This window comes from Oculina patagonica, chromosome 12 (assembly GCF_052425735.1).
Source record: "Oculina patagonica isolate OP01 chromosome 12, crgOcupat, whole genome shotgun sequence".
Taxonomy (NCBI): Eukaryota; Metazoa; Cnidaria; class Anthozoa; order Scleractinia; family Oculinidae; genus Oculina; species Oculina patagonica.
Window position 1 is genome coordinate 7896005 of NC_135769.1, and position 14445 is coordinate 7910449.

Here is a 14445-nt window from a genome sequence, read left to right on the forward strand (position 1 = left end):
TCACACCAAGTCCTGGATATTTAAAACATTTTTCAAATTAACTACCAAGGCTTTTGGACCGAACATATTTTCAAGAGATGGTTTTCAAGGCATTAGAATTGATCGTAAACATCATGATGGTGGTTTTGGAGATTGCACGCGGCCATGTACTCAGTCAGATCGACTGGCAAAACATTATTTAGTTCTCTTCTCACTGGAGCTAGTAATTTCGAGAGGATTTACACAACTGCTCAAAAGTCACCAACGATTAAACAAAGGCACCAGATATCTATCTTTTTCGTTGTATTTGTTTTGTTCTGTGTTATTGCTAAAACTTCAGTGTAAACGATTTCAATTGATGAATTAAACTGGTTTACACGTATGCAAGCAAGCACTTGTCAGCTTGTGTTTGTTGTTTTCGTGTTTAATTTTCTAATGTTATAAAGAAGTTTTGATATTCACCTCTGAAAATTATACTAAAACAATTATTTGCCTTAGGCTCAGTGATTACTGGCTCACTGAGGCGAATAATTGTTAAGTGAATTCAATGACCAAATTACTTCCAATCGAAATGTGAAAAGAAAGAGCACAAAACCTTCAACTGAGCGACAGCGAGAATAAAATTCGGCTATAAAAAAAATAAACTGAGGTTCTCGACTTGATCCTAGACATAACGCATTTGCAAGTGTGAGAGTTCGTTCTCTAGGACGTTCGTAAAGCGAAAACCAGTGAAACATTATCGACTAATAAATTCGCAGTAAAAAACGATAAGAAAAAAAAGTATACAACCAAAACATGATCAAAAGTCAGATAGTAATCGTAAGAAGTAAATTTAGTGTCCGTATCTATTTGCTTTAAGGACGATGTACAAAACAATATATCAGAATCGTCTTGTCCATTATTTGTTTTTATACCCTAACCGAGAGAATTCTCGCGCGCTGATTGGTCCAAAGTTATGGTCGATGAGAGTATAGACCATGAAAGTGACGTCAGATCACGCCACGCACACGCGCGGGCTTAAAGATGTGTAAGTTTGGTCTCCACGAATGAAAGCGAATTTCATCGTGTTTTGTTTGAATCAAGTGCGTATAAGGGTATTTGTTTTTGAATTTTTGGTCTAACTGAGAAGAACGGTGCTAGCGAACAGGCAGGAGACTGTCGATGTTCAGTGAACGAGCGCTAACAAGATCTTCAGAAAGAAAAAAAATCTTGCTCGCTTCAAGCGATAGGCACACACTCAACGAGAGAGGAAAAGGTAATTAAAATTGTTATTCTTTGAATTCTTGTTCATCTTCTTTTGTATCATTGTCGTGTTTACGTGTCAGACCGGAATCTCTACGTCCTACCGGCAAAGTTTCTTTACGCTTACTCAGGCATCGCTTTTGATAAATACTTGTTCGAGTTTGTTATGGTATAAAACAAATCGACCACATTTTTCCACATCTTTGGTTGTTTAATATTTTCTGGTTTCGCATCATACGAGTGCGTTCCGTCAAGGTCGCCTCCAACGAGTTCAACACACTATCGCCCACAAGTTTAGTCATGATCAAGATTGTTGTTCTTGCTGTTGTTTGGAAATCAGTTACGTACTCGATCTTAAAGTCTTGCATGCTTGAATAACAATTGTTTCTGCATTCAATGAATTCTTCTCTTGATATGGCGGAGCTACACGGCTCTTCTTGCTCTGCTTACTGACACACGCAGGTTTCTCTGATGAACGCTTCTACTTAAGCTCGCTCAGAAATCTCAGCTTCGGAGAAATAAAATGCCAGGTCGCCGTCTTCGTCCTCGCATGTTTCATCGGAAGAAAGCAGCGACGATGAAACATGCGAGGACGAAGACGGCGACCGTCTTCTTCATCTTCGATTTCTCTTCTCACATTGTATTCTAACAAAACCGTCTTAAACTCTCTCGTAACCTCTTCCGATAATATTGAACAGTCGTCCTCACAGTCCATGTTGAGTTTAAAAATCTTAATTTTGCGTTTCCAGTTGAGAAATTCAGTTATTTTTCAGTCACAACAATAACAGGTAACGCATCGTCATGGGAACATGCCTGACTTAGCCGAGAGGGCCTGGACTGGGAAAGCACACAAAAATGGCGTCGATCGTCATTGTGTTCAGTTGTATTACTACGTTCAAGAGACAGGTGGCATGTCAATCGAACTCTATAAGGAAGTAGGTCTATGAAATGCCGCAGCGAAAGTTTAAAGGAAACTTGCTGTCATGCCATGGACCGATTATAAAAAAAGTTAAGGACTTGCAAGGTTCGATCGAGTATCTGAAATGAACACTCGCCCGAACTCGCATTTCAGTAGTGTTGTTCGAAAGAACTACAAAATCAGTCTCAGGAAAAAAAATGTCCCCAAGTCATGGGCGAATAGGGCGTTTAAAACAGATAAAGCTTAAATGGTCGAGACAGCAGCAAAAATGTAGAAATTTTAAAAAGTAATACGACTTTTTTAATTTTCACAAACATGTTTCGACGGTACATCCGTCATCGTCAGTGTGACGGTTATGAAAGTTTACAGTGATTTAAAACGTGCCTGTTACAAATCATACGTTACATTGCGTTGAAAAGCAATACCCTAGATAAATTTTGAAGTTAACGAAATTATAAAGAAGCGCGCGCGCGTGCAGCTATAGGGAAAGCGTCAAACTGATGTGTTTGACCTGTTGATTAAGGTCCGGCTTTTCCCACTTGATGTACATAGACTCCTTAAGCTTAACCTGGTACTTGGTAGGTGCAGAGTCTAAGATCGTGAAGCAGTCTAAGTTACAAGAGGTACGGCATGACTCTGAAGCCTGCAAATGCTTATAAACGTGAGAGGTTCTGTCCGATGACAAGTGCTCGTGCACGCGCGTGGAGAAATGTCGGCTTGTTTCGCCAACGTAACAAGCATTACAGCTTGCACAAGAAAATTTGTACACGATGCGCGTACGGAGCCTGTCAGGGAGAGGATCTTTCACGTTAAACAAGTTCTTAATTTTAAAAGTAGAATAACAAACAAATTTGATGTCTATGGGTTTACAGAATCGATCGATTAGCTTGCGCACCCTTTGTTGTGCAACACCCGAAAAATGCCCGATGTAGGGGATCTTGAAATAGTGCTTGGGCAACTCCTGTTGCTCGACACCTGTTGAAAATTTATCCCGAGCATGTATTAGACATGTTACTCCACCGTTATGTCACGAGAGCAGTAGTAGGGAACGACACACGACCTTCAACAGGTGTCGAGCAACAGGAGTTTATAAGCATTTGCAGGCTTCAGAGTCAACAGGTCAAACACATCAATTTGACGCTTTCCCTATAGCTGCACGCTATACCGTCGAAACATGTTTGTGAAAATTAAAAAAGTCGTATTACTTTTGAAAAGATAAAGCTTAGTTACTACGATTGAAAATGTAGGGGATATCAAGTTCTTTAGTTTCGCTAAAATCCGCGGGTTCATTGTATATCGCACTCAGGGCAAATCTGATCCGACTGGAATATAAATAATAACTTCGACCGGCATTTCGAATTTAATTTCGTCAAAAGTAAAGTGTCAAGAACGAATTCCTTTCGTACCGTGTCAAGCAACAAAACCTTCTCGAAACGTGTCAAGCAACACGGAAGCTTACTCCTACCGTGTCAAGCAACAAACCCTTTTCGTACCGTGTCAAGCAACACGGAAGCTACTTAAGCCTCGTACCGTGTCAATAAACAAAGCCTATCTCACCGTGTCAAGAAAACAAAGGTTTTCCGTGTCAAGCAGATAAGAACAAAGGCAACCAACACGGAACACATTAGCTTTTGTTTTGCTTATTAGTTATGTGCATATCGAAGTTCTTGACACGCTAAGCGTGTCGTGTTATAACCGTGCGAACGTGTCGTGCGCGTGTCAACACCAAAGTGACCCAAATCTCGTCTAAGTGTCATTTTTGACATTCTAGGAGCTACGGGAGGCCGTAAACTTATTCCGCTGAACGACAGTTTTTTTATACACAAATAAAGCTAGTTGTATATGCGAACTGCCAGTAAGCGAATAAAACAGGACTTGAGTTAGCAGAATGTTGATGTTACGACTTGAAATAGCCCATACACTACAATTAGAGTATGAACAAATCGTGCGCTATACTTGTACTCTGCAGCTGAGTGAAGATGGATAATAATTTTATCTTTAAGGTTGCGACTCTCCTCTTGGAATGGAAAGCAAAAAAATTCCTGACTCTGCTATCAAAGCTGCTGCAGAAGTAGGGTTATTTCATGTTATTTTTCTCTGTGTTATTTAATTTTCAGTTTGTTATCGAATGTTACTAATTATTTTTTTGTCATTTTCTTTTGGCCTTGCGAAGGACAAGGTGACCAATTTTCCTACAATAATTACAGTTAACGACTAGGCTTCATCTTTCAAGGCTAATATTGAGTAATTCACACTTTACTTTGTAAACTGCCCTTTATCATTATCTTTTCAATTCTTGGTTTTCACGTGACGTCATCAAAATTCTAAAATCCAGAATCGCAAGACCTCTGAGTTTTTATCATTCACTGGCTATTACACGTCCTTAATATATATCATTTTGAAGGTTTTTAGATCGATAGCAATCGCCGTCTTTAAGATAGATCACTTTGAATTTCGGAGTTTCACGCCACACGAGATCCAAGATGGCCGCCAGAAGGCTGTCACGTTCTCTTTGAAAAATGCCTTATCTTGCGATTTTTAACAATCTAAACAGTGGAAGCTTTGCTAGAAGTATTTATGTAAATGTTTACCTGTTCACGAGGGTGATTCGATCGCTCTTTGTAGCAAAATTTTATGCCATATGTTTTTATTGATTTCCGGCGGCCATGTTGGAGTTCAACCAGTTGGACTCCAGCATGGAGTTTCCATACGGTGCTCTCTAAATTTGCGTGAAACAATTTAACGGATAACAAGAGTACGGAACAACATACAGACCTGATACTTGGACAAAAAGTTTATTTGGTAGTTTTCTACAACCTGTAATATTCTTGATTTTTTTTTGACTCGATAGTTTTGGATCTATTTTTTCGCGGCGTGACAGTGAAAACCACCTATTAAATATTGTTGACTGTTGTTAAGCCTTTGTATTATTTTAAGTGTCTTTGACTGACTGTATATGACTCATGTTAAGTTACTTTTTTAAAAGATATCTATTTTGAAATAAAATATTATTTTGTTAGGATCTGTCACATTTCAGTAAACCCAGCAACGCAAGGCTTGGTAACGAACGTGACTATTGGGAAACAAGGAATTCGGAACCAGGAGAGTGGATTCAAGTAGATTTAGGTGAAGTCACTATGGTCACAAAGATCGCAACTCAGGGCAGCCCATATTGGCCATACTGGGTGACTGATTACAAAGTGTCTTACAGCCTCATTGGTGGCTATTTTAAGTTTTATCGTCAGCCCTTGAATGATAGTTTTGACCAGGTGAGGTGTAGATCATTCTCGTCCCCAGAGTCCACGATAATTCTGGTCTGCGACAGAGATCGAGGGTCCCGATTTGTAAGCATACGCAGAGTACTCGTTCTGTATTTTAAGCCAATCAGATTTGACGGATTTGACTAGGGCTTTCCACAAGTTGCTCGGCAACTTTTTGGCAACTTTTCATGTTTCGAGCAACTTTTTCACCTTCGAGCAACTTTTTTCTTCTCGAGCAACTTGTTACATTTTGAGCAATTTCCAGACCGAATATTTCCGGAAGTTGTCCGAGTGTTGTCCGAGGGCCATACGAAGGTTTCCAAAGCTTTACGAAGTTTGCCGAAGGTTTTGGAGGAACATTTGAAGACGTTTCAACTTTCGGCTCATTCTTTATTAAACATTACAAAACTTGTCGTCAAACATGACGTCATGGAAATCTTCACGATTTTTCTCAGTTAAAGAAATTCTTGTTATTTAACAAATTTTCCGCTTAATACGTTATTTAGAATCTTCTTTTGCTGTAAAATTGCATAAAACTTTTTAGAAATCTTACCCTTAAAGGGAAATTTGCATATATTTAGAGAAATGATTTTGATTAGAAGCAGCGTTTTGGATTTTTTGGAGAAACTTTCGAGCAACTTTATTATCAGAAGCAACATTTTTGAATTTTTGGTGCAACTTTTGAGCAACTTTTTGAGAAATGACGGGCAACTTTTTTGGAAAATCTCGAGCAACTTGTGGAAAGCCCTAGATTTGACAATGAGACCGTGAATCGAGGACTTCCGTTCCAGGATCGTGGACTCTGGGGACGGGAATTAATGTAAATGACAAAATAAATAGACCTTTTTACCAATACGGCGGCCATTTTAAATTCAATTGTTTCAAAGAGCTATTATGGGATTCCCAGGAGGCAAATTAATTTGCCCCCCTGAGCATGATTTCTTCCAAAATCGGTTAAACAGGTCCATTCTTATTAATCGAGGTACTTGGTTTAACTTTAAGGCGTTTGTAACTGTGATCGAATCGACCACCAGTATTTGATTATTTTCTCTAAAACTTCGAAGAGTTTCTGATCTCACAATAAAACACACTAATGATTTTATTGTAAACATTAACAAAAACCAATTAAAACACATCTAATATCAAGAAAGTATTGTTGATAATTCTTATTAAAGAAGAACCAAAGTAGTGTTGAATTCCTTAGGAAACAATGGTAATATATAATAATAATGGATTGATGTGTGGAGAGAATGAACTCAGAAAAAAATTCTGAGTTCACAGATGGGACTCGAACCCACGACCTTCGGTACACTAGTCGGACGCTCTAACTACTGAGCTACTGAGAACTCTAATGGTGAGCAGTGGTCATTTGTGGGTGACACAACGACTGTATCGCGCAAATCACATTATGTCAATGAACACACACATTTAACTGCATCACGCAGTCACGTAGTCACGCAGTGACGTGGTAATGTTTTCAAAATTAAATTAAGTGATTTTTAGTGGCAGTGTCACCAATTACCATGTAGTGCTACTTGAAAATCCAACGAAAGTGTTCTCATTTATTGTAAATCGATATAGATAGGATATAATTAGTATAGGGAGAATTAATACATACATACATACATACATACATACATACATACATACATACATACATACATACATACATACATACATACATACATACATACATACATACATACATACATACATACATACATACATACATACATACATACATACATACATACATACATACATACATACAACCTTTATTTATACACGATAAAAGATAAAAGCTACAAGCTTGTGGGGTCGTGTACAAAATTAAAATGAAAAGATAAGAAATGTTAAGAATCGTTTTAAAAGGGGTATTATCTAAATTATTGTGAATTCGAATGAGTGAGAATAAAAAGTTAAAAATATGTAAAATCCTTAAACCTATTGTTGATTGTTTGTGGCGCTAAAACGTTGTAGTTAAAATCCCTAAGAGTGTAACAATTCGCCACGTTTTTAACTCGGAAAATTCCGAGTTTTGGTGAGTGGGCCGATTTCACTCCTTCCCTCCTTCACTCCTTCCCTCCTTCACTCGATTCCTGTAAAACATTTTAATTGAATTAATTAATCAATATCAAATTGAATTAATCAATTAATCTTGTGAAGCGAGTAGGGGGCTGGGGAAAATGCGAGCCATATCTGTGTTACTTTATATGAAGTACACAAATGCTATTTATTTGTTTCTGAAAACCAAATGTTCTCCTTGTGTTATGCATTCTTCCAGGCGTAGACTCAAGCACACGGAATTTTGTGCTGAACGCATGCGCATATATGAAGTACACAAAGGCTATATATTTTCACCAAATCTTACTGAGAACTGGTTAAAACTCAACAAAATTGGGGTTTCGATTTATCGCTGAGTATTTCCGAAAAAAAAATTCGATGGTACTAGAAAAGAGTTAAATTTGAATGAAATATTCATCTATAAGCCGAGGCCGAGCGATCATCAACAAACGAAAATTATTAGCAAGCGTTTGTAATTTATTCTTGGTCATTACCTTTTATTTTAGTGGCGGCTCTTTAAAAACCATTTGGTTTAATGAGGCAACACTAGGAATGAAGTTTTTATTGGCCTTTCTTTGATATTTAGGCTGGAACTGGTCGTCCATCGGCTCGCTCTGGAATATTATTTATTTTGTCGGCGTACTGTCATCGTCTTTTGAACTGACGAGGGCATTCGAAATCCCGCATGTCTTAAACAATTTCCTTGCAATCTCTTCTACAATAATTATTTCTGCCTGAGACTGTTCCTGAGACTGAGACTGTTCCTTTCCTTAAAGTTTAGTTAAATTGCAGAATCACTGCTAACGTGACTTTTCAAGAGGAGAAGGGTCAGGAATCGATCTTTTTGGCTTGTTGTGGCGACACCAGAAACTGACCAATCAGAAGCTGCTGTTCCCACGCGTTTGGTAAACATTGTAACACGATCTGACAGAAATCGGTTTGATGTAATATTCTTGTTCGAAACCGAAAACTTATAATACCACGACTTCTCTGCTAAAAGAAACCACTCCAGTAGAGTTTGATTGGATTCACAGTACTAGACAAATACTGGTAACAGCACATGTTTCGTTTTGATGACATTTAAAGTTCACCCGCTTGATCTGCTTGATCTTTTCGTTGTTCACCCGCTTGATCTGCTTGATCTTTTCGTTAGCAACTTGGCGAATTGCGACGAACTGAAGATTTACTGAATCATCAGGAATCATCCCGTATTCTCTGGCGATTTTGCAGTTGTTCTGAACTGTCTCTACCTCGGCAACAACTCTTAATTTGAAGGTTTAGTTGTTTGAAAAAGATGGGATTCTGAACTCAGGTGAATGTTTTGTCACGCTTCTGTACGGTTCTATTAATAAATTCATTCTTTATCAGTTGTCGTTTTTCAATTACATAGTTGTGATTTAACGAAAAAAACTAAAAGTCTAGGGTCTCGGCTTTATATAGCCGAATAAATACGGTACATGCATGCTTAACTAGCTACCAGCCGAAATATTGTATTAATGTCGGTTTTCTTGAAATAGACCAAAACTTCATTTTTCTAATGATATTATTATTTTGCCTAACCTTCAAAAAACAAAAAGGAAATATAAAAAGAAAGAAAACAATTTGCAACCGATGGGAACTCTATCACTTGTCCTTTCGGCCTGCTCTCGATGAGCAGCTAGATGACAATGAAACTAAGCTAGTGAAGTGAACTGAATTGTGGAAAGTTTAACATCATTTGCTTTAGCAAATCTCTATTTGTCAGTTTGTTGTTTTCGATTCTTGTTTCATAATAAATTTTCAGAGTTTAGTGGCTCATAGCCACTTTGAATAGTTATTTATAAAAGATTTAAAGTCAAGGTGTTCGATACGATCAATTAACGATGGATGAGACCGACCTATCGCATTCCAGAGGACGGCACCTCTGTACGCAATGGAGTTCTGCATATATTTCGATCTGGAACTCGGTGCTGTAAGCCCGTGTCTTAGTCTGAAAGCTGATCTGGTGTTGTAGTTTATTAGTTGTTCAACAAGGGCACGTGGGAGTGCGCCGGTGTATCCTTTATAGAGAAGTGTAATCAAGGAGAGTTTGTATATATGAGTTAAAGAATTCCACTTGGTGGAAGATAACACTTCTGTCGTGGGCTTGTCTGAAGAAAAACCAAATATGATCCTAGCAGCACGGCACTGTTGTCTTTCTACTGCTTTAAACAACTCCGTTTGAATTACTCCACCCCAGACTGGCAATGCGTACGTTATGGATGGTTGAATAACTTTTCGATAAAAAGACTCACACACGTGCCTGGGCAAAAACTGGGACTTCTTCAAAAGACTAATTTTGTTTGGGAAACTTTTAACAACGTCTTGCAGATGAGGTATCCAACTCAATTTTTGATCCAGGGTGACACCCAGTAGCCTGGTTTTCATCTTGTAATCTATAACAGACTCGCCAATGTAGATGGCAAGCAGCGGTCTTATGAGACTAGCTTTAGAGAGAATCATGGCCTCGCATTTCCTGGGATGTGGAGTTAGGCGGTTGATAACACAACAAGTGAAAAGTTCTTTGAGGGCACAGTTTAGCAAGCTACATGCTGCGTCTTGTGACGAGCTGATGCAAAAAACTGCAGTGTTATCGGCATACATAAACGTATCTCCAGATTTAATAGACGAAGGCAGATCATTTGTAAGCAACGTAAAAAGAGTTGGTCCCAAAACTGAGCCCTGTGGGACTCCACACCTGACATGTAGTTTTGAAGATTCTTTGCCATTTATTACCGTAAACTGCTTTCGGTTCGAAATTAAAGGTAACTTTCCAACCAGGCATAGAGTGGGCCTTCGATTCCAAACTGCCTGTTTAACTTCTCCAAGAGACGTGAGTAAGGGACACAGTCCGCCGATTTGTTATGAAGCCAAATACCTTCGTTTTAATTTTTGGTTAAGGGGCGTTTTGGCATATCGAATGGCATATCGCTCATTGACGTGAGATATCATTTCTGCCACTCGAACGTAAAATTCCTATCTTCTCGCCACCATAATATCCTCTATATATTTTTTTAATGTGTTGGAATGCCGGTAGTAGGCAATACTGCCGATACACCAAATCCCACGGGGCAGAGAAAAAGTCTTGACCCCCGGTGGGAACCCTCCCAAAATTTTCTTTAATAGGGTGAATATCCAAGGGGATTTTGTGTAACGGCAGCATTGCCTACTACCGGCACTCCAACACATTGAAAAAATATTTACATCCTATCCCTACTAGGGGCCTGGCTTTGCTGCACTAGTCATGTAAGGATAGGAAAGAAGTGGCCCAAAGCGTGTAAAATGTCAGTGTTAATTGGAAGAAATCAAAACCATTGATTTCGGTTTATAACATCTTGGATGAATGAATTTATTCCTCTCTTTTCTTGTTCCAAGGTTATTTTGTTACTCAGTGAGTGCACCTTCACTTACCCTGGATATTAGGGCTAACATATTTTTTTTTCTATGGGACTTAGGTGTTTCAGGCTAACATAGACAAAAATAGTATTGTTTTTAACGTACTCGACCCAGCTATTGTGACGCGATTTATACGCCTTCATCCAGTGAGGTGTCACAAACGGATGGCGCTAAGAATGGAGTTGTATGGTTGCAATTCAGGTTAGAGTTTTCATACTACTACCTTTAATTGTATTTTTTTGAAATTCGCTGGAAACAAGACTCAAAAGTTCTAAAATCAATACGATTGCAATCGGAGTCCTTAACTTTGTTCTCCTGGACCCATAATGAATAATTTATATCTCAAAAAGACCCTATTGAGTGGCATGTACATGCAAATATCTTGTTTCATTTTTTAATGCCAGCACCGACTTATTTTTAAGGATTTCCAACTCCGAAGCCTCCAGTTTGTGAAGCAGGATTAGGACTGGAAAGCTACTCCATTGACGACAAGTTTCTGACGGCATCCAGCAGTTATTTTTGGTCACCGACTACACCTGTTAATGCAGGTCGTGGGAGGCTTCATCTGTTCGCCGACTCAGTTAATGACGATAATGGTGGCTGGATAGCAGACCCAAATGAGAGATATGGCAGCTGGTTTCAGGTGGAGTTTAAAAGTTGGACTAAAGTAACGAGAATCTCAACTCAGGGAAGACAATCTCATTTAAAGTGGGACTGGGTGACAAAATACCATGTGACCTATAGTTATGACGGAATATTCTTCAAAGATTATAAAGAAAATGGGAAGGATCCAAAGGTATTGATGTCTTAAGATATCACGATACAAAATGGTTTTGGTGCATTTTTACTCGCTTGATTAGGGTCAACTTTGAAGTAATATATTTTACAATTATTCCATGAGCGCGCGTTGGATATGAAATGGTAGAAAGTCAACGAGGCGCGTAGCGCCGAGTTGGCTATAACTATCAAGCGCGAGTGGAATAATTGTTTTATTAAAAACACCGCAAGAATTGCAATATTTGAGCTCCCCGGCTGTTCTCATTGACGCGTACAACTACATGAGCTCATATACTATTGCCTGTTAACCAATCAAAACTGAGGAATTGCAATATACCATTGCTAGAATTTTTTTAATAAACACTGGTAGACACTTTTATAGAGCGGCACCCAAAGCACCATTTCTTTACAGCAGGCAGCGCACTTACAAATTGTTTCGTTTTGAAATTTGTGAAATATTAATATGTAGGAAACCATTAAAGACGTATACTATTGGTATTAGTAATCATTTCCGTGAAACGTCTTATAGCCGTCTATAGTTTTCTAGCTCTATTTTGCTTCGCTATGAACTAAAATATGTTATACACGAAAGGTACCCATTCCAATACTGCAGATTAATCCATCCTCCCCCCGAAAGTTGAAATTATCAGGTTAATAATACCAAAACCAGAATTTTGAACTTGACGATTGGTCTAGTGTACGGAACCATTGAAATGGAACAAGACAAGCTAGAAAGAATACATGAGTTTGCAATCACAATAGTGTACCTTTTTTTACATTTCTGCTCTCTTCTCGAAAAAAAGAGATAGAAAAAAGGCTGCTTAATCTCGAAATCACGAGAGTCGTTCCTTTCGGAGCTTTCGCAATTTTCCTTACTTTGAATCAAAATAACTATAAACGAGATTTTCATCACTAATCAGTTATTTCTCATTAGTTTTTGTCGCTTGCTTACTAAATAAAGGTTGTATTGTGTTGAAAACGTTCTATAAAATTGGAAGCTTTAAGTTTTTTTCCTAATTTCATTCATTCTGACATTTTACTCAGCTACATTTTGCTTAAAAAGCTCTAAAGTTATTCTAACTCGCAGAAATTGATTGTCACTCCATAAAACAATTAAATAAGAAATATACAAGTAGTCTTTTCTCCTTTCCGCTAAATAGTTATGTTTACACGAAAATTTAGCACCACTTAAGTCGCTGCTGTTTCCTTTATCAAGGTTTTCGATGGAAACACAAATCGATACACAGTTGTGAGTCACAAACTGAAGAATCCAATCATTGCACGTTACATCCGAATCAACCCTATAAGCTATCATGGTTTTCAGATTTCCTTGAGAGCTGACTTCTATGGTTGTCAAACTGGTGAGTAGTCATTGCATTTTGTTGTTATCTGTGACAAATTCAACTCTCCTTCATTATTTCTTCTTAGCGCTTTAATAACATATCGGTAATTAAGAGCTCATTTCATTCAGGCAATGCGTCACCCTACTATATACGTGGAGATTTAACAAGTTGTACAATAAATCGCTAAAAAGTTTATACTTTTTAGCGGAACTTTTTGTGAATCACTCTTGCAAATTCCAATTACAATCGCAGGATTTTCAGTTCCAAAGATTCCCGGTTGTAGAACACCACTGGGGATGGAGAGTGGCTTGATATCAAATACTTCCATAACAGCCTCCTCCCAGGAGGACTCAGCTGGACCTGAAAATGCAAGACTTCACTTTAAAGGAGAATCTGACCAACAAGGCGGTTGGATGCCAAAATGGCATGAAAACCACAGCTATTGGCTTCAGGTCGACTTTGGAGCCGAGACACAAGTTACGGGCATTTCTACACAGGGTAATCCCAGCGTCACCTTTGGGGATTGGGTTAAGAGTTACTCTCTAAGATACAGCAATAATGGATCATACTTTGAACAATATCGCCCAGAATCACACAACAAGGTAAATCATTACAGGCAGTTATAGTGAATGGCCTCATTTTTTGTTCTTTTTTTATTGCATCATGTTAATAGTTTAGTTTACTTAGCTATTGCTTTCATTCAGACCTTTCCAGGAAACACAGACAAGAACAATGTTGTCACTCATGAGCTGGTCCCGCCAATACGAGCACAGTATATAAGAGTTATCCCTGAGTCTTGGCACGGTTTTATAGGTTTGCGGTTAGAGTTCTACGGCTGCCTAGCAAGTAAGCGTCCTTCCTTCTAACACGTCCTTTACATTCTTATTTTAATGAAAGGTTTGTGAATACCGTGCACTCTTCTGATAATATAACGAGCAGACCATAAGCCCTAAGGTTGGAAACCTGGTTCCTGTGCTTAGATTAAGCACGTTCTGTGAGGGCTTTCTACTAAGAGCAAAATATGCAAAATAATTTCTCTGTGCATAAATAGGACGAAAACCTTAGGGGGGGTTCCATCGATGCCCTCCTCCCCCCCCCCCCTTTGTACCACGGTGCGGGTATGAATTTGCTCATACGTCTGAAGGTTAAGGACATGAAAGTCAACATTGCTTTAAAATGGCATTTCTTTTATTATAGCACTCGCCTTAGAGGAGACTAGTTGTACTAGTTAAATTGGCCCCTTATAAGTGTCCTTTGCTGTAGTGCCAGCCATGCATGTAATTAGTTTTTCTACACGTTACAGTGACGTCTGGAACAAGCATTTATACAAAAAGAGATCCGGCAACAAAAAGTACAGGGTTTATTTGTGTTGTGCGGTTCCCTGCATTGAAAGTTTTATAATTATATAAACATTGCTGTACGTAACTTGTGATTAAACGCCAATTTC

At 38.5% G+C, this 14445-nt stretch overlaps 1 protein-coding gene across 1 annotated transcript in view; it reads left to right on the top strand.

Annotated features, from left to right (window-relative positions):
- LOC144633248 (uncharacterized) overlaps window positions 1-14445 on the top strand; it is a 39593-nt gene that overhangs the window by 17526 nt on the left and 7622 nt on the right. Inside the window, exons 3-8 of the mRNA XM_078492083.1 lie at window positions 4144-5409; window positions 10938-11079; window positions 11301-11674; window positions 12872-13016; window positions 13251-13600; window positions 13703-13844. Coding sequence (XP_078348209.1) covers window positions 5278-5409; window positions 10938-11079; window positions 11301-11674; window positions 12872-13016; window positions 13251-13600; window positions 13703-13844 — 1285 coding nt within the window. The 5' untranslated portion in view covers window positions 4144-5277. The remainder of the gene's footprint in view (window positions 1-4143; window positions 5410-10937; window positions 11080-11300; window positions 11675-12871; window positions 13017-13250; window positions 13601-13702; window positions 13845-14445) is intronic.